Source organism: Botryllus schlosseri, chromosome 1 (assembly GCF_051294905.1).
Source record: "Botryllus schlosseri isolate E-star chromosome 1, Bs_hap1, whole genome shotgun sequence".
NCBI classification, from domain to species: domain Eukaryota; kingdom Metazoa; phylum Chordata; class Ascidiacea; order Stolidobranchia; family Styelidae; genus Botryllus; species Botryllus schlosseri.
In genome coordinates, this window is record NC_137236.1 from 31,763,197 (window position 1) to 31,789,958 (window position 26,762).

Sequence of the window (26,762 nt, forward strand, 5' to 3'; positions counted from 1 at the left end):
GAACATCATGTCAGGGGTGTGTTCGAACTGTTGTTGACACTCGAACATCATGTCTGGGACATGTCTGGGGTGTGTTCGAAATGCGTTGACAGTAAGAAATCATGTCTGAGGCATGTCTGGAGTAAGTTCGAACTGCGTTTTCGATCGCACATCATGTCTGGGACATGTCTGGGATATGTCGGGGGGTGTGTGCGAACTGTGTTGACACTCGGACATCGTGTCTGGGCATGTCTGTGGTGTGTTATGGTGTCTGGGGTGTGTTATCGTGTCTGTGACGAATCTTGAGTGAGTACAGACTGCTATTTTTGTTCATTCTTCTTGCAGAAAATATAAACAATTTACAAGCACAATTACAAGCATCGACCTATGACAGCTTGTTATATGCTTGCATTTGGCATTTGCAAGCTCCATCGAGCTTGTATCAAGCATTTATTAGCTCGTTACAAGCTATTTTACAAGAATTATTTTTACAGTGTATGAGGTTGCGCCACTTGGTGTGGTAGACAGGGCAGAACCCGCGTTCATTGTCGGCAACTTCAATTTTCTTTATGCCGTCGATGAGCCCTGCTATAAGGAAGGCTCCTGGCTGCCTCGAACGTGGACTGCTTCTCTTCTTCGTCGATATTCTCGAGAAGGTCGAGGTCTGCACAGTGCACACTCTGATCCTCCACGAAACTGCGTGACTCAGTGAACTTGATAGCCCAGCACCCTCTGACCAGAGGACCTTCCTTGCCGCGGGTGTCATTGTCCCAGTCCTCAGATGCATGGGCAGTGGGCACCGAGATCGAAGGCGTTCGACCAGGCGATGGAGCTCGTCCTGATGCTCCACGATCAGATGGCAAAGTCCCTGAATCTTTGTGACGGTGGTGATCAGCTCTGTGGCCATGCGCTCGAGGACGATTAGTTGGATCCCCTACTGCAGCGGAGGTGCACAGGCCGGACCTTTATCGTTTATAACCCCGAGGAGTTTTCCTGGATCAAGTCCTGTTGCCGTTGGAGGTAGCCATGCAGTCCCATCATCGTGTGGACGAATGTTATTGTTGTAGAGGTGGCGGTATTCGGCCTGCGTTACAAGGTCCCGCCCGCACCACACTAGCACGATTTCATACCATGCCGCCTCTTCAACCCTTGTCGTGTCGCCTCTGATCCTTCCAGTGAGTGGAAGTACTTTTAGCGCTTTGGAGACCGCACACACATGCTGTTTTTGTGTGTGTTTTTGAGTTTCCTGGTTGTTTCAACAGTATTTGCACTGCTCTGACTCGTGCATTTTACTAAAAAACTTGAAAAAACATCATCCAAAAAAACCTTATTTTTGGATGTTTTCAAATCTTATTTTTGGAGAATCTCCAAAAATAAAACCCAATATCCAAAAATAAACAGGCCTGATTATGATACATGATTTGTATATGACATTTGCAAGGTGCAACTATAGATATAAATATATTGACATATATCTTGTGATTTCACACAAGTTACGATTGTGGAGTTACTCAATATACAATAGACGAATCTTGTTTGTAACTGTATTTATGATTGAAGACGGAACTTTTTTTCGAATATGGGGTCAGAAAGCCTCGTGACGCCCCAAAAGTTATCATTGATGTTGCCGATCTCGAAATTTCATAGCAGTCGGTTATCGCATCGTTCAGTAAGAGCACACATTCTCGTAGGAGTTGACAGTTGACAGTTGACAGTTCGTATTACTCAGAACATAAGCTAGGATTTATTTTAAATTTGATTTGACCTCTGGCATCTCCATAGGACATTTACCCTGTACAGCCGCAGTTTGAATGGTATACGGCTGGTGTACTCAAAGCAAACCGAAGCAATAAACAATTAGCCGTTAAAATAATGATTTTGGAGATGGACTTTTGCGATCTACAAATGCATCTATTTAATGCTACTATGTTAACCACCCGGAAAGTAGGGTTACCATGCGTCCTCCTTCTCCCGGGAATTTTAAAATGTCCTCCGTGGGCGCCTAAATGTTATTCTTTTTTCAATCCGTCCTCTACAGCTTTTCTAGCTAGGGTAATGGACAGGGTGAACTGGAAATCGGCATAAATGGCGTGAAATGGGTAATGTGGAAGTTTGAGCGGGTCATTCGAGAGTCCAATCAGAGTGATGACTTTGTTATGGTCATTAGCACAAGAGCGTCGGGAAAAGTGGTGTTTCGGGAGCCGAGTCAAAGATATGACTTTTTTCTTTCTTAGTGAGAACCACAGAACTCTCAGTAAATATTTAAAAGTCAGCTGTTTTCAGTTTTGGTGAACTAACTTTTAGGATTTTGTAAAGGTGTCCTCCTTTCCCGGTTCCAAAATATGGTAACCCAACTGTAACCGAATGTGCAATTGTGCATCTGTAATTTCTTTTCACTGTTTAGATTTGAAGTTATTGTTCTCTAAATTGGGGATTTTGCTTATAACGTAACAATTCATTTCATCTGGATAACGTTATATTCAGTAGGCTACCACTGACCTGCAATCTGGATTGCCGTTACAGAAATACTCGGCTGGAATGCATCCGGAGCCATCCAGACAACCAAACTCATCACTTCCACATGATGTGCCTTGAACAGTTCAGAAACTTAGAGATTTTCTATGGTAACTAATCAATAATAGATTTACGGTACGCAGTTGGAAATGTTATCAGTAGGGCAAGTTTTTGTAACTTTGGCAACTTTTTTTTACAGCTTCCAGCAGCTTCCTAAATACTCGTAAGATATGTAGAATGCTGTTTTAAGCTGTTTTAAGGAATCTTATAGTGCAACTTTTTGTGAACTTTTGTCCATTTTTTTCATGCAACTCTTTGCAACATTTTCCAACTTTTCGATTTTTCATGAAAGTATTTTCGGTTTTGGTGAAATACACGGCCAAATTCGACTGAAACACCGTAAATCAGCACCGAAGTACGGGTATTTCGGAAGCTGAGCCGGTAAATTGACCTTTTTTTTAGTCAACCGAACAAAATGTGCTCTTTTAGTGCAACTTTTGTCAAAAATAAATACATAAATGCGGCTTTCCGCGGATTTAACTGCAACGAAAACTTGTCCTAGTTATCAGTATTTCTCCACTATTATGGCATACTCGTGATACCGTATGTAGGTTGAATACTTGCAATTTACCATCGCATTACGTTCTGCAGAGCAGTGGTTCTCAATCGCCGGTCCGCGGACCGGTGCCGGTCCGTGACAAGCTTCCTTTCGGTCCGCCAGAGATATTAGAATTTAATATCTCAACTCCAAAATGCAACAGGTTGGATGCTAGTCCATTGATTAGACAAATAAAAATATAATTTTGAATTTATTCAAAAGTGAGGACTGTGATGCATGGCGTCGCAATAGCTAATTCATGGTCTACTTTTAAAGACATTCATCACAATGGTACAATTGTTATAAAAAGTGTCAGAAAGCAGCCCGTTTCGAACAAGTTCTATATGTGAAAGCTATACGGAGACTGTTAAACAATAAACTTCAATTAAGCAACTCTTGGCAATAGGCTATAACGGTGGTTCTCGACCGGTGTGCCGCGGCACACTAGTGTGTCATTTACGTCTCGCAGGTGTGCCGCGAGCGATTTCTTGGGAATTTTGAAATTATGCGCGAAATAATTCTAGTCTATAGCAAACGATCAATAGCCGCGCGTGAATTGCTTCGTAGCAATGAGCCGAGACGAAGACAACATATATATGCAAGAATTTCGGTGTTCACACGTAACCAAATGAACTATGGAAATTTCAATATTAAGAGCTACAATATATTTCTGCGTCAGTATGACTGTCATTAATGACGTTCAGTTACCAGTTTCACAATTATCTCATATAAATTCTTGTCAAATATCGGATCTGGGTTTTTGTAGATTCTTTAACGTACACAACTGGGATTTCTCGAAATAATGGAGTGAGATCCCTGATAGTATGTGTCCGAACTAGCGAGAAGTTTAGTATGCCTTATTGTTTCGATAAAAATTTATTTACAAATTCGAATTACAAGCATGGCAATCCACATTGCGATTGTTAGGTATCGTGTCGGCACTTCCGTTAAAATGTAGGCTTGTAGCACCCCGTGTTATTGTCTGCGAATATGAGAGTTGAGAAGAAATGATGATCAAATTATATCAGTTAAGAAACCTCTTCGTCGCCGAGGTTATAATCTTGCTTTGTTGGAAATATAATTGAACTGCGGGTGGCTGCCAGTACAACCATTAAGGTATGGCTATCCTCACGCGTGCTACACGATCTGCGTGGAGATGCAATGTGCAGCCTGGTATAGCCTACACCTCTACGCCTCCGTATATTCGTTAGCGGCTATTGTGCTTGACCTGTTCGACCCAATGCGGCAGTGGATAGATTTATGGTCAAATAAATCTTATGAAATGGAATCTACGGGCAGCCCGGAGTTTCTGTGTCGTCGCATTTCAAAATGACCCCTTTTACTTTCGTCGGGAAACGCCCTGTTCGTTGTAATCACAAAGGACGATATCCTGGCACGAAGAAAACGACCGCTTCATATTACGGCTTAGTAAGCTATACGAGGGATGCTTTACTTCCAAAAGTTTACTTTTAGAAATATTAAAATGGAGAAGTTCATTTCCAAATAAAGGAAGTACAGACGCATTTTGGATTGACTGCAGAGGTGGTTTCATTAATCGGCGTTACTACTGAGTGATAGTAAGTATTTTGGTAGTCTGCAGGTTCCGTAAGCCAAAAAAGTTCAAAAACCACTGTGATGGTGTGCCGCGAACTATTTTTCATTTCCAAAGGGTGCCGCGAGGTCAAAAATGTTGAGAACCACTGGACTATAATAAAGCCTACAGCCAATAGCAAATAAATTCACATTTCCTTCGTAGGAAAACGAATAATCACAATCAAGTCAATGGTCCTAAACAGGACTTCGCCTTGCAGAAACTTCAATAGAACCATCGTACAAATATCCAGTAACAAAAAGGCACCATTAAATGGAGTTTTAAATATTACATTCAAGTTGTCGTAATTAAACATTGGGCGATTTAGTTTTTAAAGGTTCGCTGGTCCGCTAGATTTTTCCGAAGTTTTACTGGTCCTCGAGGTCAAAAAGGTTGAGAACCACTGCTGTAGATTATACTACGAGTACTTTTCGCTCAATAATCCTTGAAAACTGATCGCGCTACTGATGCATCCATGTATCGATAATAATGATGCCATAACAGCGGCGGTTATGATTGCATTGACGGCTGCCGCGTATCTAGCCTCTTACACTGACCCATGGTAGTAATCAGTAAAACGACTCCTGGGTTTATACACCTTGATTCTGGTTTTCGAGCATCTGGGATTGACATTGATACGGAGATTTGTAGTGCAAAAACATAATGAATTATTGAAGCCGCACGCGAATTGTTTCATAGCAATGAGCCGAGACGAAGACAACATATATATAGAGGAATTTCGGTGTTCAAACATAACCAAATGAACTGTGGAAATTTCAATATTGAGAGCTACAATGTATTTCTACGTCTGTATGACTGTCATTAATGACTTTCAGTTACCAGTTTCACAATTATCTCATATAAATTCGTGTCAAATATCGGATCTGGGTTTTTGTAGATTCTTTAACGTACACAACTGGGATTTTTCAAAATAATGGAGTGAGATCTCGGTTAGTATGTGTCCGAATTAGCGAGAAGTTTAGTAGGCCTAATTGTTTCGATATAAAAACCGCAGAGTCGAGTAATAACGACATCCTAGCATAGGTGAACACAGTTTGTGGTCATGATGTCTGGATTGCGACAATTCGCGCTTGAATGCGTCGCCGTTTTCTCGCTATAATCAAGCTATGAGCGGCCCTGATCTCAGTAAAGACGTGAAATTGGCCGGTGTGAACTAGAAGTCGACAATTAAATCTGGCAATATATATTTGAAATACAGATTTGTCTCACCATCGCAGATGTGTTCTGATCTTGGAATTAGATTCGGTGGTAATACGCATATGTGTCGATATCGGTTAAATCTCTGTATCTGACGACAGTAAGTATCGCTGCGATTGTACAATGCTGTGAAATTTCTCACTGGCGGCTCGTCCGATCCATCCCTGAAAATTTGAATAGTATATTCATATCAGTGCTGGGATCAAGTCACTACCTTCGAGTCACGAGTCATCTCGAGTCATTGCACATTTTTACTCGAGTCAAGTCAAGTCAAGTCAAGTCACAAGTCAAGTAACAATTGAAGTCAAATTGAATTTTCGAAGTATGAGTGATCATTCAAATTCATTATATTTTATTAGCTCTGTTTAAGATATTAATTAGTCATTTATCTTGAATCAAATACCGAATATAAAGTTAAATATACATGCAAAAATGCGTGGTATGCTGATAAAATATGTCAGTAACTGAATAGCTATTTCAGGGGTGTCAAACATACGACCCGCCAAATGATTTCATTCGGCCCGCGAAGAAATTCTGAATATCTGTTGAAATTTGCGTGATTTTATCCAACACATTTTTCGAATTTGTAGTAAGAAATACTACTAATTAATATTCCTTCAAGATAGCAAATTTTGAGTATGTTCGTAGGCCACATTATAATCACCCGACAGCGGAGTTGTGATTGTGCAAATGCGAAAAAGTGCATATATTGAGTTAAGAGTTAGTAATATTTTGGAATCATTTGACTGGTGCGGCCCGCGAGTGATCTTAATATTTAAATACGACCAGCGACGTCAGTTGAGTTTGACAACTCTCAGCTATGCTACCATAGTGTCCTATATGGTGTCGACACAAGCAAATCTCACGGTTCAATGAAATTGTATCACGTCACAGTTTCCATTTGGCTACAGGCAATTTGACGGTCATTTTTGACCGGCTTGCCGAGCAATAAATTTGATGAATCGGGTATCAATCGAAAGCTAACTCTGCACTGATTACGAAAATAAAATTCTCTGCCCTCATCCGCGTCAGCGGTGTCTTACAAAAGCTCAGAGGTGGGCCGTGCTATAAGTCGGCAGTTACGGAAAATAAGAAAAATATCGGCCTGGTGTAAATGACCATAGTAGCCGACAAACACCATGAATACCCCAAAAACAAACAAACTCTGCACTGATTACGAAAATAAAATTTTTATTCCACTCATGACCTTGGAACCCCAACAATCAGCCCAAAAATATTCACTGTTGAGTAGATTGGCAGTGTGACGCAACAATGCTGTCTGGTGAAACGAGAGAGAAACTCAAGAGCAAGGATGCGGCCGAGCGGCGAGAGTGGGATCAGCTGACGTCGCGGCAATAGCTATGTGCAATTATAGATAACTATCCTAGCTATACTTAGACGGAAGGATCTCCATAAGTTGAAGGGTATTGCAGGGAAATTCGTAGGTCCCAAATACATTCTGTGGACCCAGTTCTACCTTTACAAATCAAGGAAAGGCTGGTAATGTGTGCTCGCTTTTAGCGAAGTGCCTATAGAGAGTATCAACAGCGCCACGCATCTCTGGAACCCTACGCAACAACCGGGCTAAGGTAATCGATATCATAATAATCTGACATATCCAATGTAGACTACTTAGACGTAGCCTACATATCTCTATCAGCTGAAGGATATTGCGCGAAAATTGGTAGGGACCAAATACATTCTGTGGACCCAGTTCTACCCTTACAAATCAAGGAAAGGCTGGTAATGTGTGCTCGCTTTTAGCGAAGCGCCTATAGAAAGTATCAACAGCGCCACGCGTCTCTGGAGCCCTACGCAACTAGCGGGCTAAGGCAATCGATATCATAATAATGTGACATATCCAATGTAGACAATTTAGACGTAGGCTAAATATCTCTATCAGTTGAAGGATAATGCGCGAAAACTGGTAGGGCCCTAATACATTCTGTGGACCCAGTTCTACCCTTAAAAGTCAAGGAAAGGCTGATAAGGCGTGCTCGCTTGTACCGAAGCAAATAGAAAAAGTATCAACAGAGCAGCGTTTCTCTGCGACGCGATTGCACATAGCTATTGCCGCGACGTCAGCTGATCCCACTCTCGCCGCTCGGCCGCATCCTTGCTCTTGCGTTTCTCTCTCGTTTCGCCTGACAGCATTGCTGCGTCACACTGTCAATCTACTCAACAATGAATAATTTGGGGCTGATTGTGGGGGTTCCAGGGCCATGAGTGGAATAAAATTTATATTTTCGTAATCAGTGCAGAGTCAGCTTTTGATTGATACCCGATTCATCAAATTTATTGCTCGGCAAGCCGGTCAAAGATAACCGTCAAATTGCCTGTAGCCAAATGGAAATTGTGACGTGATACAATTTCATTCAACCGTGAGATTTGCTTGTGTCGACACCATATAAGACACTATGATGCTACATTCTCCTATTATCAGTCAAAATCGAGGATCGAATACGAAGCCCCGCGAAGATGAAAGAAATTGATATCGTACAATACACTAGCTATCTATACACATCGGTGAGGATATAAATGCATAAAATATATTTGTTCGATTTAAATCATACAAGAGGGTTGGTAAAGGTGAGCACCGTACAATGTAAGGACAGAGCCGTCCAATAAACAGCGATGCGTTGCTATTAAATCAATCTGCTACTACGACAACGCAAGCTGTGATCATTTCGTTTGCGATCAGTGTATTTGTGATGGAACAATGTAGGATCAGTGAAACGTACAACCATTTAATGACTGGTTGCTCTCACAAGTTACAACGGCGTCTCGTGAATAATCCGAACATGCACAAAATACATTGATTTAGTCGACACTGTTTACTTGATGACTTGAAATTGACTCGTAAATTTTGCTCCGAGTCACGAGCCAATCCACATTTTTGAAGCGCCGAGTCAAGTCAAGTCAAGTCATTTTTGCAAAGTGACTCGAGTCAAGTCAAGTCATTCAAAAAAGTTGTCTCAAGTCATTCCAATACTGATTCATATTGAAATAAACCCGAATATTTTCGGCTGACACTCGTTAGGGGTAATCTTGAGCAACTAGTAGAAAATTAGAAAGAACATTTTATATGAACCGAACAATCTTATCACAAAATATGACGTCGCCAGCATGAAATTTAAAACGAGAAAGCGATCATTGCAATATTTTCAGGTGGTACACGAAATCCTTTTGGTGACAGAGTTTGGGCTGGTGTATTCTGATAAAAGTCGACTCCCAGGCACACAAATGGAAGTGTGAACGGCTTCTCCCAACGACGTGAAATCTGTCGTCTCGATAATTATTCGCACAAATCGGATTATCTGATAGATGATTGCCAATGGCCGAATTATTGGCCTTTGATCTGTCAGCATCAAGCTTAAGCGGATGAGTTAAGGGCGAGCTTCTCACAGAGCCTGATGCACGTGTTCTGATAAATCTGGGGACATGCTGGTTTACGTTTCCTGCAGACGCTTTGACGTTGTTCCTACGTAGCCACAATCAATTTGACAATATATAAGAGTCACATGTATCTTTTCAGGTTATAAAGTGAAAATCCCCTCTTAAATAGCTCTGAAAGCCTTAAGGGATCGCCAGACAGGACGCCTATTGCCCAAAACCTAGCCTATAGCCGGAAACCTAGTCAATAGCCGAAAACCTATGCGATACAGACAGGTCGCCTACGAAGAAGCGTTCTCTCGTTTTTCGCGAGCCTGGCCGAAAGCCTACGGGCGCGAATCGAGTTAAAATATTTTTAACTTCATGCGCTATCGGCGCCGACGGCTGGTCGTTCATCGTGTGCTTCAGTCGTATTTGGCTTGATAGGCGATGTTTTGTTGAGTGTTGTGAATCACAGGGAGAAGAGGTGCTGTGGCAGTGGCGTTGTTGTTTGAAGTAACAGTACTAATTTACTTCAATTGTATTGGAGTGTAGTGCCAATATTGTTTACCGCACTGTATACTTGATGAGGACAATATGAGGTGGTCGGCAATCATGGCACCAGATATGTTGGTATATTGAATCATTGATATACATGCAGATAGATAGATATAGATAGATCGGTAGATATAATATGTTGGGGCTCAGTTCTTCTGATGGAAGGGGCCCTGTTGGTTTTACTCATATTTTCTTGTATGCAGTGACCTGACAGACCTATTTATGCTGTGCATTTGATATTAATTTTAATGAGGAACTGATCGAGAGCGTCCGGGACTACCCGGTGCTCTATGACTCTACACATACGAAATTTTTGGATACAATACGAAAAGATAATATTTGGATAAAGATCAGCGAAAAACTCGCTAAATACAATACAACAGGTAAGCATGACGAGTTTATGGTTATGAGTGTATGGTATGGTATAGCCCCAGTGGTTCTCAACCGGGGGTCTGCGAAGCAATTTTAGGGGGTCTGCGAGACGTGAGACCTCTAAATTTTTAAAATGATTGATAAACGAATTTCAAATTTTTTAAATTAGGGAAATCACGAGGCAGTTTTGCTCCTCATCTACAAAATCCTCATTACTCACATCATCAGAATAATCGCCGGGCATGAAATATCCTACTGTGTAAATTCATTTTAATTGCCAAATTGCCAATAACCTACTGATACAATCATTTTCCTGTTTAGAGACATTTTGTTGTAGTTAGTGGAAAAATATAAATACTGGTAAGGAGATAGTTTGACGTTTGCGAAACCTTTTCAATTTAAAGATGTCAGTCGACTATAAAAATTCCTCAAGTATTTTCCCTAATTTGTCGCAATGTCTTACTTTTCAGCGGTAAGTGCATGATTGCACTGCTAATATTGCACTCCACCCCAGCTCCAGTAATGTTGTTTTATAATATGAAATACTATGACAGTTCTGGCCTTACAAACATGAATTCACACAACTTACACATAGGCTAACTATGAAAATATGGTATTTGGCATTTTTCTGCCCAACCTCAAATCTGTTTGCTTTGTTAATATGGTAGGACTGTAGAATGACATTGTGCGAACAACATAGTTGAAGGAATTTGTCCATCAGAAAATTGTTCTGTGAAAATATTGCACGTCTCATCTTGGCCTCCTCACCCCTACCATTTGTGTAAACAATGCATAACGGAGGATGCAGTGGTATCACCCCGGGAAGTCTAGACTGATGCTATTGTCTATGCAATGTCCTATTTGTCGACGTACACACACTGCTCTTGATATGCATGTGCACTAGGGGTGTCAAAAAAACAAACTTTTTTTTATTCAAATTTCATCGGCTTGGTTATCAAATCGTGAGTTTACCTAAAAAAAGTACGTTGCACACCAAATTTTACTCAATTCCAACCAGAGAAACCGAGGCCAGTCGAATTGACAATTCGGCCATATTTGAAGTGATTACCAGTGAACTCGGCACTTGGTGAATTTGGCCGCACAAACTCGGCACTTGGTGAATTCGGCCGTGGTAGATCTCGTAGCGGTACCGGTCACCATAATTGGTTACTGGACTGTTTGCTGGTGAACTTGGCACTTTGAGTGGTTGTCAATGTTGTACGGGGGTCAGGGCATGGGTAGATCACACAGTCACGGCGTGATTAGATCACAGATTGCGTAACGTCGGGAAATAACGCGATGCTCTTCACTTGGTGAACTCGGCCCTTGGAGGAATTGGCACTAGAACACCTTCGCTTTAGAAATGCATTTAATATGAATGAACAGTATCAAAAAGGAAATGTAAACGTGTCGTGGCTGGCGGTAGATCTAGAATCTTGGGATCCTTCAACCCTGTTATCGAGACACCCTAACCCCAGAGTGGAATCGTCTCTCCAAAGGCAAAAAATAATTTATTTTGACGTGATCATGCGAAACATTTGTTGATGAGGAACACTGGCTTGTCGTGATCAATAAAGGAAGAAGCGCCGCTTGATCTTCCACAGCTCCGATCTTACATACAACGACAAGATCCATCTTCTCAAAACTTACACGACACAGGCCCGTCACTCACGCCATCGATTCCAAGCAGACCGCGCTTGGTCGGTATATGAGCGCTTCGTCATTTCCCGCGGCTATGCAATCCGTGATCCAATCACGCCGTGACTGCGTGATCTACGGATACCCTGACCTCCTTACAAGATTGACGAATCACTTGATAATGCTATTATTAGTTTAATAATTCATATTATTAGCTGTTAATACACTTCATTACAAAATTTCCCGAGGGCCGAATTCACCAAGTGCCGAGTTTGTGCGGCCGAATTCACCAAGTGCCGAGTTCATCGGCAACCTTTGAAGTAATAGTATTTACAGTGACCAATTTCGTCACACCGACACCGACATGACCAAAAATTGTCCAGTAGGGAGTTGTAAACAAATGTATTATGTCACAGTATAATGGAGACGGACTCTCAGCATTCCCGTGGCCACTCACTGGCCACGGATTTTTCTGTGGCCGGCCACAAATATTCCGTGGCCGGCCATGAAAAGTGCTATTCCATGACCGGCCACAGTGAATATTATGGCCGGCCATGAAATTTCACTGTGGCTGGCCACGAAACTTCCTTGGCCGGCCACGGAAAACTCGATTTCATGGCCGGCCATGAATGAATTTCATGGCCGGCCACAACGAATTTTCATGGCCGGCTGTAATATACCACTCAATATTTAATATCAGTACTGTCCGTGCCCCAATCGTGGTCAAATGTCTGATAAATTATGTTCTATTATGTGCGTACAGTCAATAAAACTAGGTGAGAGCGAGAGTTTAACTCAGTCTATAAGCATTTCACCCGAAATACCAGAAGAATAGCGATACAAGGAAACGATAGGAAGAAGTCGAAACGATCAGGCAGAGTCTCTAAAATATCAATTAAAAACACACAAAATGATGTAAAGAATGCATTAAAAAGGGAGATATCCGCTAAATGGAATAGGAAATAATGGTATAGAAAGCTAGCAGCAATGAAGACAGTATCAAAACTGGTAACCGGTAAGCGTTGATTTTTTTTGTAAAAATAGACCCGAATATTCGGCTGACACTCGTCACGGCTAATCGTAAGAACCTTTATAGAATTGGAAAGAACAATGTACGCCAAATATATGACAAAAAATCTCTATAAGTTCCCCAAAAGCTGTGAAATTCGCATGACATTCTATGGCCGGCCACAGAATAGATTGGAGCTCGCTGTGGCCGGTGCTTCGCCCGTTCTGATATTGATTTTCTACGGAAAGGTGAGCTGTGTAGAGTGTACTGTACAGTTGCAATCGATTATATAGTTCGTTATATTTTGTAAATATGTATACCTGCGATTAAATAATATGAGGCGCATTATGTCCTTCATTTTTCAACCATGTTTATCGTTTAGGATAAGTCTGCGATGCGAAATTATACATATATATTTGATCATATGTAGTTTAAGGATGTAGGGGCAGTTTAAAATCTTTCGTGAATTGCCCTGATGAATTTATGAATAGTACAATACTGTACTGGAAATCTGTCTTAATTCACTGCAGATTTGTTCGATTTACGTTTAAGTTGACTCGACTATATCTCCTTGAATACAGATGCATGTTCCATCGCGATACTTAATCGGTCAGTATGCGGTCATTTTACCTATATTTTCTCGTTCTCAGTACTAAATATAGTAATCGAAGTGCCGGAAAGAAACAAATAGGGAATCAAAGAACCAAGAATATGTGGAAAATACTCTTTAAGTTGCAGAAAAGCTGTGAAATCCACTTGACATTCTGTGGCCGGCCACAGAGCAGCTCGCTGTGGCCGGTGCTTCCCCCGATCTGATATCTCTTTCCTGCGGTATAGATAGGATATGTAGTTGCAAACAATTCTATAGTTTGTTATCTTTCGTATATCTGAATAGCAGTGCCGGGCTGATAAAATCTTTCCTTTTTGTATCAGGTCTATGATAAGTCCACGATATACGGTTATATAGATATTTGATCATCGTAGCCTACTGCTATACATATGAGATACAACGTTCGCTATCCTCAACATCAATGGAGCTTGCTGCACTCATATTGTTGGACGATGATAATTGTGTCGAGGAATCTATGAATATTTCCATGCTGTAGCAGCACTTGAACTTGACGCACTGCAGATTTGCTGCATATGTGAAAAAAGTCAACGATGTAGCCTATCCTACCGCCGGTACTAATGATAAAATGTGGGGCTTTGTTCCCAGAAATTTGATTTTGGTCGCGTTTCCGATCCCATATAATTTGTGTATATATATGCATCTAGTAGCCGTTCTTCCAGGTTGAAACAAATCATGTACAAATGAAATGGATGTTGCAGTCACTATCGATGGCGTGCATGCCAGAGGATATATGATTACTTGGGTGCAAGGATCGTTTTTGTATCGCATGTCGTTCAAAAATCAAGCTGATAACCGATGTGGTGGGCATAGGACGTAAATGCGTCTGCTTTATAATCAAATAACTGCTATAATAGGCTTTATAGATCACTCCAGATACTTTGCGTCATCAAATGCAGTAGGCTACCATCGTCCGAGGAAAAAACGCCTATGCCTATGCCTGCGTATTGACCAATACTCATGATATATTTGTGGTTAATTCAAGGAACAATGGAATGTTTCCCGAAACAACGTACAGGGAACAATTTTGATGACACAGACAAGTTAGAATCGTTCACTATGGTTTAGCATCTGAAGGCAGTGCAAATACTTATCGCTGTAAATGCCCAAAATCCATGAGTGGACGGCCCAGAACAACCTTTGCATAAACGCCTCGAAATCGCAATTGCTGACAGTAAATTCAAAAAATAACCTAACCGTTAATATCGCTGGTCAGCCCGTTTCTAACACAGATAGTGCCAAATATCTCGGAGTTTTACTGGACTCGAACATGTCCTGGAAGAGTCATATTCAGTCCCTAGAAACTAAATTATCACCGAAGTGCGGCCTGTTCTACAGCCTTGGGCGCTTCATGCCAGCATGGGTTCTTCTGATACTCTTTAAATCCCTAATCCAATCGAAGTTACATTATGGCATACTCTGTTGGGGGGCTGCCAGTAAAACTGCACTCAAGCCACTGCAGAAACTACAGCATAAAGTACTCCGAATCATAGCTAGGGCCCCAAGGGGGCCTGGCTGCCCATCCAATAAGTCGCTGCTGAAGAGATTCGGCGTCCTAAACATAGAAGATATGCGGAAACTAGAAATCGCCAAGTTTATGTATCAGTTTCACTGTGGTCGTTGCTCCGAATATTTCAATGACTTCTTTACCTCTGAATCAAAAGCGCACAAATACAACACACGCGCGTCCACGTCGTCCAAATATCATATGATCGACCGAAAAGATCATCGCTCCATCAAATATGCCGGACCTGATGTGTGGAACAGTATCCCGCCGGCCATCCGACAGTCGACGAGCATGTCCACATTCAAGTCGAAATACAAGCAATTACTACTAAATAAATACAGTCCATCCTCAAGATTACCGGACCACGACTGACCTATCGATCTCGCTTCCCATGACATGCAGCCCTATTTCTTGTCGCATTCTTTTTCTATACTATCTTCTTTACTTTCATTCAGTGTGCATGCCTCCTCTTTACATCGCCTAGGCCAAGGTGCGTGTCAGATTCCATAGACTACTCCTTGTCGCTTCGACATCTTCCTGTCTTTTCATTGTATCGCATTTTTGTGGTGTATTGAACTGATAAAATTGCTAATAAACCAATGATGATACCGTTGTAAAGTGCATCTGATCTCTCGTGCCCCTGGGTGTCTTCTATGAAAAGCATGCATTCGACACATTGTATTGAAATACTTGTATGTGAATGATTGTAATAATATCTTCAATTGCTTGCGATTTTGTGAAATTGATAATAACGGAATAAACTTTTTGAAGAGAAATATTTGATGTTTTTTTACGTAGAAAAGGACGGAGGTGCAGGGATTCGGGTTATCTAGTTTGGATCACTAATGGGCTTGGACGATGGAGAAACGAAGAGACTGCAAGGCTATCGAGTCTGCACCACGCTTTTATCTCTCCACACAATCCCAGCGCGTTAAGCGCCTGGCGTGGAAGCTGTGGACAACAGTTTTATTGTAAAGTCGTTTGTCTGACCGAGCAATAAGTTTCTAACATTACTCTATCAACTATCTAGGAAATTCAAGAAACACATGTTTCGGTGTTATAGTTTACAACGCACCGCCTCAGAGTAATTTTTCATAGTCAGAGGGAATTAGATTCATTTCTACAGCGAACACTGAAGATAAACATGTGTAAAACCATGGTAATTTCGAACCAATCCCTGAACTGCGCAATAAAATGGTAATCTAACTTGAGTACATGCGATATTAGTGGAAGTCGTCTAGAAACCTAGACGCCAGCAAATTCGTAGAGCAAATGAGGAAGATCCACGCGAGTATAGTCAAAGTAGAGGCAAAGGGCGGATTTTCATCCAACTAGATGTGCCGAAATCACGAACAGGCCACGAACTCGTGGCCGGCCACGATGATTTTGTATGGCCGGCCATGAAATTCCCTGTGGCCGGCCACGAGACAACGCTTTTTCATGGCCGGCCACGAGATATTCGTGGCCGGCCACGCAAAAATCTGTGGCCAGTAAGTGGCCACGGGAAAGCTGAGACCCCTACTGGTATAATGATTAATGTTTTTTATTAATTTCACATTGTTTACAGCGGAGAACTGCAAAAAACGTTGGAAACAACTCCGAAACAGGTTCAGCAAATATGTTGGCGAGTTGAAGAAAGCCAAATGCAGTGGCTCTGCCGCAAGCACTATCAAGGAGTTTACTCATTATCAGTCCATGTCTTTTCTGCTTGATCATTTGAAGCATAAACCGTAAGTCCTAACATCATATAAATATCTATAACTACAAGATGGCCCACATTTCTTACTTGGTATTGCTTATTTTGCGATCAGAACTATTGGAAATGCTGCACCAGATTCTGATGGGAATGGAGATAGACTGGATGTTTCTTCAAATACTGGTAACCTGCCACAGGATGAATTCATGTGTTTGGTCTGCTTCACGTGTGCAACTCTAAAAACAGCAGAATCAAGCCAAGAAGAAGATGTAATGCAAGTCCATGAATCTCAAGAAGATGTAAGCCAGGTTATGCCTGATGATGGTAGAAATGAGGTTGAGTGTGCGGATCAGTCAACAAGCTCACATACCGAAGTTGTCTCTAGAAAGAGGAAGAGATATGCCGATAAACAAGAATTCCAGGTGAGTCGGATGTGATGAAGGCTTATAGCCAGGGCTTTGGAGCAGCCGTAAATTTGCATTGCTCCAGCTCCGGACCGGCATTATTACCACTGCTCCGGCTCCAGCTCTGAAAACTGTCGAAGGTGTCTGTCTATATCAGGGGTGGGCAACCCGCGGCCTGCGGGCCTTATATGGTTTTGAGTAGCCCGCGAGCTAATTTCCCATTATATTATCGAAATCCTGTTATATTATCGAAATTGAATTGCTCAGATTGTGAACTTGCAACCTGGCCAACCAAAAATATGATTAGTCTGGCCGCGACACTTGGGATGTTGATGACTAGAATATCAGTTCCGACGCGTTAGCAAATCCAGGATCCAGTCACATTTGGATGCAGCAAGGAAGAGGAAAAGATTCTTGATTTTGCGAAGGGCTGCTGTTGAATTATGTGAACTCATTAGATATGGCTGTTGCATATATAATAGCATCTTATGAGATACGTCGGAGCCGGAGCTACCCCTCAAATAACTAGCTCCAGCTCCGGCTGAATTTTATGTAGAGCTCCGGCTCCAGCGAAAATGCAAGGCTCCGGCTCCAGAGCCCTGCTTATAGTACAAGTAAAGTTATTGAAAGTGGTGATATTCTTATATTTTCCATTTGCAGGCTGCAATATCCGACCTCATGAGCCAAAACGTTAAATCAATGAATGACTTTACTGCTCATCTTGCAAACCGTCCAAGAAACGAATATGCCCACTTTGGCAGCATGGTGGCAAAGATGTTGGAGAAATTGCCACCAGTCAAAGCTATTTCTACAATGAGCTGTATCATGCAATTCATGGGTGAGCAGATGTCTTCACTCGAGACACAAGTTATTGATACTCAGGATACAGAATGATGTATGTTGTATGATGACTTGTACAAGCGACTGGATATGTGTAACTGGAACTATAACTACTCGCTTTTGAAAATCGGAAACTAGAACGATTCAATGTTCAAAATCTGCAATTAGAACTAGGACCTACTCAGTTTTCGAAATCCGTAACTTAGTCACCACGTCCGTTAATTAAATTGGTAGATTGCACAATTCTGGCTTTATGCTTTTGACATTGTTGTTTACCTCTGTGTTGATACATGCTTGCTGAATTCTCTTCACTGCATTTTTTGCTTTTGACATTTTACATGTCTTTCGCTGTATTCTACCTTTCTTATGCGTTAACTTGCCCCTAGTACTCATTCTTGATCCGTGATATTCTGTACTTAGCTGTATGTGTTTCGTTATACCCTGATGTCAAACTATGTTCGCACAAGCAATTGCCATATCTTCTTCAGTAAAAACTGTTCCAATATGAATGCATTAACTTGCCCCTAGTACTCGTTCTTGATCTGTGATATACTGTACTTCGTTACACATTGCTTTCAAACCATGTTCACACAAGCAATTTTCATATTTTCTTTAATAAAAACTGTTCCAATAACGTGTATGAAAGAATATTAATGGTTTGGAACAGTGGTTTACAATCAAATGTACATCAGGACAATGTCATTTCGTCAAGCAATATATTCAAAAGCAGATTTATGGTACCAGAATATCCAAAGCAGATCTGTAGTCCGCCAGAGACGACGAGCTCACACGCGATTTACCACTGCTTCTTGCCACGCAACTCTGCCAATATTGCTCATAAAGTAATTGGTAAATTTCTCCCTCACCTCCTTTGCTTCGTTGCTGTACATATTGGACCCCAGCCTCCCAGTTCGAGGAGTGGTCTCGGTTTGTGAAGTGGTTGTCGGGCCTCCAAAATCACTGGACGTGGCTGGTGCGATGCCAAGGTTTGAGAGTGTGCACGAGGATCTAAACTGCAAGAAGTTGTGCAAACAACATGCAGCTTTGGTAATGTCAATGGCAAGTTTCGGCTCGGCAGTAATAGTGCCCCGGAACACTCTCCACCGTGCTGCCATCACGCCAAATGCGTTTTCAATGACACGCCGTGCACGTGATAATCGGTAATTGAAAATTGATTTGTGTGATGGCAATTGTTTGCCGGGATAGGGTCTCATCAGATTCCTGCGTAATGGAAATGCCGCATCTCCAACCATGACGTAGGGAACACGTACATCTGTCCCAGGTAGGCAGCCATCATCAGGCACATTTAGTTTACCATTCATGAACTTACTTCCGAAGGTCGAATTCGAAAATACCCCACCATAACTATGTCTCCCCGAATCACCTATGTCTACCAGAGTGAAGCAAAGCTGTGAGTCACATGCAGCGAGAAGCACAATACTAAAATTTCCCTTGTAGTTATAAAATTCTGATCGCGACTTGGCAGGGGCCTCAATGCTAATATGTTTTCCATCGATGGCACCAAGGCACATTGGAAAATCCCACTTCTCCTGGAATCCCTTTGATATTCTTTGCCACTCCTCCGGTGACGCTGGTGACTTTAAAACCTCAGGCATTAGTATGGTCCATATCGCCTCACATGTCTCCTCAATTATCACTCCAACTGTTGAATGTCCAACACGAAAACTCTTGGAAATTGACTTTCGAGAATCCCCAGTTGCTAAGTGCCTAAAGCAAGATTTACTAAGCCTGATGACGGCTTCTTAAAAAATTTCAAACTTTACCTCAGTGCAATTGCCAGTCTTATGTCAGCCGGAATAGCTTTTCTCCAATCGGTATCCTGCTTTGTTATTTCTGGCTTCAGTTTTTCCAGCAGCTCATAGAAGGTGTTAAAATCCATGCGAAAATATTCATGAAACATTTCCGGATCGTTGTGCATTTCTCTAACTAAGTTGTACTCCCCCATTTCGTCTCTGTTTCGGAAAATTGGGCGAACCCATTCCCTGTAATGTATCCCATATGCTTGAACTGAACAATGAACATGAACATGTATGGTACACAAATTTGCCGGATCATCAAATCATACCCTTCAGACGAAACTAGCAGAGCCAATGCCGAGCAGATATTTTGCTGCACGCGCAACACTGCCAACAAGGACTCAATATCACCGTCCTCCAACTCCACGTCCATTTCCAATGCTCCTTCCACGTCCATTTCCTTTCCAGCCAGTCAACAATGTTTTGATCGCAATAATATTTTGATCGGCCCGCGAAAACGCGGTCCGATACACACCAATGAAGCGGAAAGCCGAAAGCCTGCCGAAAGCCTGCCGATAGCCGGAAACCGATGCGCTTCGGCTATAGGCTAGGTTTTCGGCAATAGGCGTCCTGTCTGGCGATCCCTTTAAACTATTCATCAAACTTCACTATCACATCAATCACGAAGGCTACAATGCAGTGGAAGATTCACTATTTCGCCACATTTCCAATTCGTGATGACAAAACCCGACCCTTAGACGATTCGTGACTGAAATTTGCGTGTTGGACTTGGACGCGACCTTCCTTAGAATTACTCAGACTCGGGCTAACTCGATGGAAAAATCGAAATGACTCGAGTGGATTTAGAGTGACTCGGAATGCCGTGAATTTGTTAGAACCATGGACGCAAAAAACTAATCGCGTGCCAGGGTAATAGTAATAGATCAAATGGTCGCAACTTGGTATTTCACCAACTGAGCAAGTAGTTATGGCAACCATTGGAAATCTATTGGTTACATCTTCGGTCTCTAAGCCATGTTATTAAGGCCACTTAAAGGTACCGAGTACCGTAGGGGTACACTCCAACGATGTAACAGCAATGGGCCGTTCGGCGTTCCGACGTTTCAATCACTAGGACACACTCATTAACATATTTATATTATATTAAAAAAAATTCCGCTCCTATATTTGAATATATTTGGCCATGAGATTATTACCCTACTTATCGGAAGTATACTCGAATCCTGGATTGGAATTAAAATGCCCAATTTAAAAATGTTTTGATATCAGATCAGTCTCTATTATCAATCTGTAAATTTCAAAATATGCATAGTAGCTGAAAAATTATAGCCCGATAGCTTTTATGATGGCATCATACATTTGTCCGCCCATATGGTGTCTATATCTTATAAATAATATATATCAAGTACAACAACAATTATATTCAAATTGTTATAAATGTGATGATACTTTTCGTGCCAGTCCTAAATTGGTACAAGAGTAAATCACATTTTGATGATGTGTGTTCACTGTCAGTCTGCTGGATAAGCTCACTTTCAATAGATCAATTCATTCCCGCCAAATAAGTTCTACTTGGAAAGACATAGAATACCCCTATAAATGCTGCGGCCCACGGCGTCGTCAAAACTGGAAAACTGGCCCGCGAGCACATTTGAGTTTGAGACCACTGCTGTAGTGTATCATAAGTACAACTGATCTGAATAAAGTCTGTCGCCATTCGCTGCACGACATCTCGAGCTCCCAGAAAATCGGTAAATCCTAATCCTAATCCAAGCTGAACTCTGACCCAAAGTAGATGGGTATAAACATCGTTGGTTGTTCGCTCGGGTCTGTTGACTTTTCTGCGTTGAACTGCGTTAATTTCCCCTCTATGCCGCGGTTGATGACGTGTTCAGGGTAACCGTTATCAAATAAGATTTTGCGGATGTTGTCAAGTTCTAAACTAAGTTTGTTAACCGAACATATCATCAACGCTCTATGCACGAGGGAGCCTATGAGATCGATTTGTCTGCGTCGAGGACTAAATGAATTCCAACGAAGGTATTGGCATGTTAACTTCGGTTCCCTGAAGACGACGTTTCAAAATTGTTGGTATTGTGCTTTTCGACTGAGACGTCCAAAACGATAGTAAGTTATTGCGTTCTTTTTCAATTGTAAATTGCAAGGCCGGGTGAAGCGAGTTTAAGCGAACGAGAAATTGATCATACTCTGACTCATTCCTGAATATGACAAAAGTATCATCTACATATCGGCGGTACATGAGTGGTTTGACGGACTCACGCTGGACGAGAAGCTCGCCCTCATTATATCCTACGAAAATGTTAGCCAAAATAGGTCCCAGGGACTTCCCATCGCTGTGCCATCTATTTGGCGGAACATAACATCGTTAGCTCAACTCAACGGAACAGGTTGCAGCCTCAAAAAGGTCAACGGATACGTTACGCGGGATTGATGGTGGTGGTACCTTGCCACCGTATAGAGCGTTGGCACAAATATCAATAGTCTCTTGCAGCGGAACGTTCGTAAAGAGACTAGAGATATCAAATGAGCTCAGAAACACGTCTGTATTCAGCAAATCCAGGTTTCGTATTTCTTCAGATAGTAATATAAACCGGCGACATAATACAACATTTTGAAACGCCTACACAGGCGCTGCAGAGTAGTGGTGGGTAATGCCATTGGCTTCTGTTATTGACATGTATCGTTCTTGTAATTAGCTCGTGACTCGCGGAGGTTTATTCGCATTTTTTTTTGGTTGAATCTATTCCATACCCAACAGACATATATTAACCCCGTGAGTTTTTTCAGCAAATGTAACGCAAATTGGTTTTAAAAGTTATGTCAGGCAGCGAGCTAATAGGCGTAGAATAGACTATAAAACATTTTCTTGACGGTTTGCTTACTTCTATTTATTCTATTGCATTTAACTTATTTTATCTGCCGAATTCTATCTACAGCACTAGCCTATACTATTTATTTATAGCGGCAGTCTTTTACAAGTGTGGACTTGGAATGTTCGAAGCATTTTCTCATGGAATGGCTCACTTTTATATAACCTATCCCAATTAATATCAATGATCGTCAGATTATAATTTCATCGAATTTGATATAGTGAACAGATAGCAGAGGCAGAAACGACGTGTTGTGATCTCTTATTGTAGAATCCACCTCGGCCCAGTGTCCGAGGTCACATTCTTCTCGATGGTAATCTTTATTCGGCAGTCTTTATGATTTTCCTTCCTATGCGAGTTGCACAACTTTTTTGTCTACGATAGGTGTCTTCTGGGGTGGATGAATCTGAGTCGCAATTTGAGACATGAACAAAACATAGACCTGTCAGTGAATTATTTTTTGAGGTTTGCAATTGATTTGACAAATCAAAAGTTCGATCTTGTCATGGGTCTGACTAGGCTGCCATGTATGGATGTATGAGAAAGATTTTCCATGCCGTATCATACTTCCATAACATACCATACTATACCATGCCCTGCTTTTGAGGTGAAGACACATACTCAACTCACTCATGCTTTATATTTGTTATGAATAGGTCGTTTTTTACAGGTCATAATAAGTCGAAATTTTGTCAAAATCGTAGAATTGTTTAGAAAGTAAATTTTTTGCCACCTGCATTTCGTTTCTATCGTAAATGTTTGCACTGTCGGTGAACGTATCAATTGACATTTTACAATTTTAACCTATACTTTATGGACCTACTACGTCCTTTCCTACGTCCTTTCCTACCATTGTAGACGGCCCATTATTTTCTGATTGTGAATCATAAACGGTCAAATGAAACAAATAGGTCGACATGGTGTTGCGCTCAACGTACCGCAATATCCTAGTTGAAGCACGACAGCGTGGGCATTGGTTCTTATATCAAGAAGCGCATGATGAAAAATTGTGATGTAGAAAACACTGTCAGAATGAAGCAACACGCTGTGTCACCAGCTGTGTACGCGCTGCTGCTGTTGAATGTTCGTTCTCCATTTATGACAACAGTGGGAAGCTTCTTAGTAAGGAAGAACCCTTTCTACCCAAAAATGTAGGAAAATATATTTCGTTGGACTACAACAAATTTTAATTATTTCCACCATGATGCATGATGTAACTACTGGAATTCTTTATAGGTTCAGATTTCGTTAAAACAAGGTTTAGCCATGTAAAAATTTTTTTCAGGGCAATTTTTCCATAATGCATGATGTACCCTAACTTCATAGGTCAAGTTTTTTTTATTGAAGTTTTTTTTTGTAAAGAAATTGTCAGTTTTTAAGTCAGATAAGCTTTTTTTTCAAGCCAAACTACTTCATAAGTGTTGTTTTACAATTAATTGAGTGTAAGCTGTAATTTGTTATTGTATGAAAGGGGGTAATTGCATCCTGTCATTTTCTTCTTGGGGGTAACGATATGAAAAGGTTAAGAACCACTGCTCTATAGTCTAAAGCAGTGCTTCCCAGCCGGTGGGGAATTCCCCACTTGTGGAGAATTTCATTGTTTCTGGTGGTTATAGACGCATTTGGTAAACATCATATACGGGACAGTCTACATATTTACGGATACACCTGCGCGATTACCTTTACCAGTAAACTGCTCTGCAATGTATGTATCGAAAATTGTATTGCGTGTTGTTCCCAAACTCATTTCAACTCCCGATAACCAATTATGGTGTCACAGACACATCCAGCACGACCGGTATGACGTAATATAACGCTTTCGCTAAATTTTGTTGGATACCGGTATCAGTTCACAATACGTTTTATGTTGCAGTTATAGGCGATTGCCTTGTGTAGCCTACTGGTATGAGTGTGTGTCTTGTGTACTCAAATAAGAAAATGGCTGCTCCGTAATGACAAAAGTTTTGGGTATTGGGGAATGAAGACAAAAAGGCTGGAAACCACTGGTCTAAAGTTTGAGCAAAAAAGCTATTTACTTGCAATCTTCTTTGCCGTCGCAAAACAACCATCCAAGAACACATTCCGAGCCATCCGCACATGGAAACTCATCGCTTTTGCAGGACGAACCTTGAACGTACATGCCATGAAGTTATAAACCATTTCCATAACACGTCAGAGGTAATTTGTTCTCTATAGGCCGACAATTTTGTTTTTGTTATTCGTGGGCTTACAGCACGACCCACTCTCATCCGAGGCCCTGCTTGCGCGGATTGTATGGTGATGACAGATTTACATAGGTATTCTGGCAGTGGCATGCGATTAGGGGAGGCAAGTGAGGCTCTGCCTCATCCGTCGCCTGGATGAGCCAAGGAAAATGTGGTTCACTTCAATCTTGTAAAAGAGTGGATTGGACAAGAAAAGGGCAGTAGACTCTAAATATCAAGCCATGGGCGTTACAGAGATGGGGTACATACCTGTGCTGCTCGCCACCTAACCACGAAGGAGTGCTATTGAATAATGTGAAATTGAATAAAAGTAATATTGAAAATGGAATATTTACCATCGCAGAGATCATTTATAAGCGGTAGTAACTCAGGTGGCATTACGCAAACTGAATGACTAGAATACATCCTCATGTACATATCATCCCTTTGTCGACAAAATGTGACATTGGCAGCGTATTCTTTGCTGAAGCTTCTCTTTGCGGGCTCGTCCGATCCATCACTGTGTAAGGGTAAAGTAAAAGAGAAAAATATCGTTAACCAATGCCGACAAATTATTACAAATAGTGGGTGTAATGTCATTGGTGAATAATAATTGATTCTGGTATACATCAGCCTTTAGGGTTGCGCCTTTTATCCTCTATTTATTCCTTGTTTTCTGTTACTGTGTACGCAGGGATATCTAGATATCCCTATGTGTAAGGAACTGTCAATAGGGTTACCATACGTCCTCCTTTAGGAGGATTTGTCCTCCTTTTTCAGATTTGGTCAAATTTACTGTGAAATTGGAGTGAGATAGGCTACCGTAAATCAGCATCGAAGTAGAGCTTCGGCGGGCAATTTTGGTGCCGAGAGCCCTAAATATGCCCTTTTTTTAGTCAACCACCTGTAAACGTGAAGAAAACAGCTGTAATTTGGGCGCTGGTCGATAAAGTTGACCTTTTTTTAGTCAACCGACTACGAAGTGAGAAAAAATTGCCATTTTTCCAGATTTTTTTCTCCGGAATTGTGGGTTTGAAAAGTTCGAAAAAATCCTTTCCCGATTCCAAATTATGATAACCCTATACTTTACAATAAACCAGCTCATACTTGGTAGTCGTAGCGTGTATGCTGTTAGTTTCCAACAGATTATGGGCCCGGCAAGCGTCCGATGAGACGATTAACGAGTTTGGGAATTCGAAGAAGAGATATTGCGAATATCGGATCATGCGGAGAGTGCTTTGTATACACTCAGCAAAAAGAGTGTGAATTCACAGCTCTAAAGTGGTGCACGAACACAAAGTAACTCAGAATTTTATCCTATAAATGTAAATAAATCGTATTTGCCTACGTGCATGCGTTCCATAGTCCCTATGTGCAAGCATCAATTAGAGTGATATGTTGTATTTAATTTATACCGCGGTGTAAGTCTGAGGTATGTTCTGGTTTCTTGTATCGCGGGGGTTTATTGACACCCGTGTATCACGGGTGGTACACGGGTGTGAATACACACTTATTCCGCTTGCAGCGTTCGAGAGAGATTGAAAGACGTTCCCGAGAATACAAGATGTCAAAGGTCGGGGAGCATTGTTAAACTTGTGTTGTGGAGCTCAAGACCTAAAAATTCGTTAAGGTCCACTGCGTTATGCCCATTAGTGCAATCCTTCACAAACCTGCAATCTGCCTTTCCGTTACAAAACAGTGAATTTCGTATACACTGAGAGCCATCTGAACACGAAAAGTCCTTTTTGTCGCAGCTTGAACCTGGTAGAAGGGGTTGCACATAGCTCAATTGTTTCATAAAGTGGAATGCATACGCGAATAATTAAGCTTTTCTTCTCTGTTACAGAAACGCGTTGCACTTGGATATGAACATGATTGCGTTGGTATGTAGGCTACAGATTTGTGCATTAATACCCTCAGTAATCAGTAGCCAGTACTAAGCGGATTTTCATTTTATTTGAAATC

General features: G+C 41.4%; 2 protein-coding genes across 2 annotated transcripts in view; one reads left to right on the plus strand and one right to left on the minus strand.

Moving 5' to 3' along the window:
* The window catches only part of LOC145447667 (uncharacterized), a 75,111-nt gene that overhangs the window by 39,612 nt on the left and 8,737 nt on the right, over positions 1-26,762 (minus strand). Inside the window, exons 8-12 of the mRNA XM_080325927.1 lie at positions 26,468-26,558; positions 25,154-25,317; positions 24,630-24,720; positions 5,913-6,064; positions 2,479-2,569 (exon numbers count right to left, since the gene is read on the minus strand). Of these exons, the coding sequence (XP_080182053.1) occupies positions 2,479-2,569; positions 5,913-6,064; positions 24,630-24,720; positions 25,154-25,317; positions 26,468-26,558 (589 nt within the window). The remainder of the gene's footprint in view (positions 1-2,478; positions 2,570-5,912; positions 6,065-24,629; positions 24,721-25,153; positions 25,318-26,467; positions 26,559-26,762) is intronic.
* Positions 14,166-18,404, plus strand: LOC145438063 (uncharacterized). Its single transcript, XM_080315446.1, has 5 exons — positions 14,166-14,280; positions 16,552-16,714; positions 16,796-16,863; positions 16,927-17,102; positions 17,745-18,404. The coding sequence occupies exons 1-5, from the start codon at positions 14,166-14,168 to the stop codon at positions 17,976-17,978; spliced, it is 756 nt and encodes a 251-aa protein (XP_080171572.1). The 3' UTR covers positions 17,979-18,404.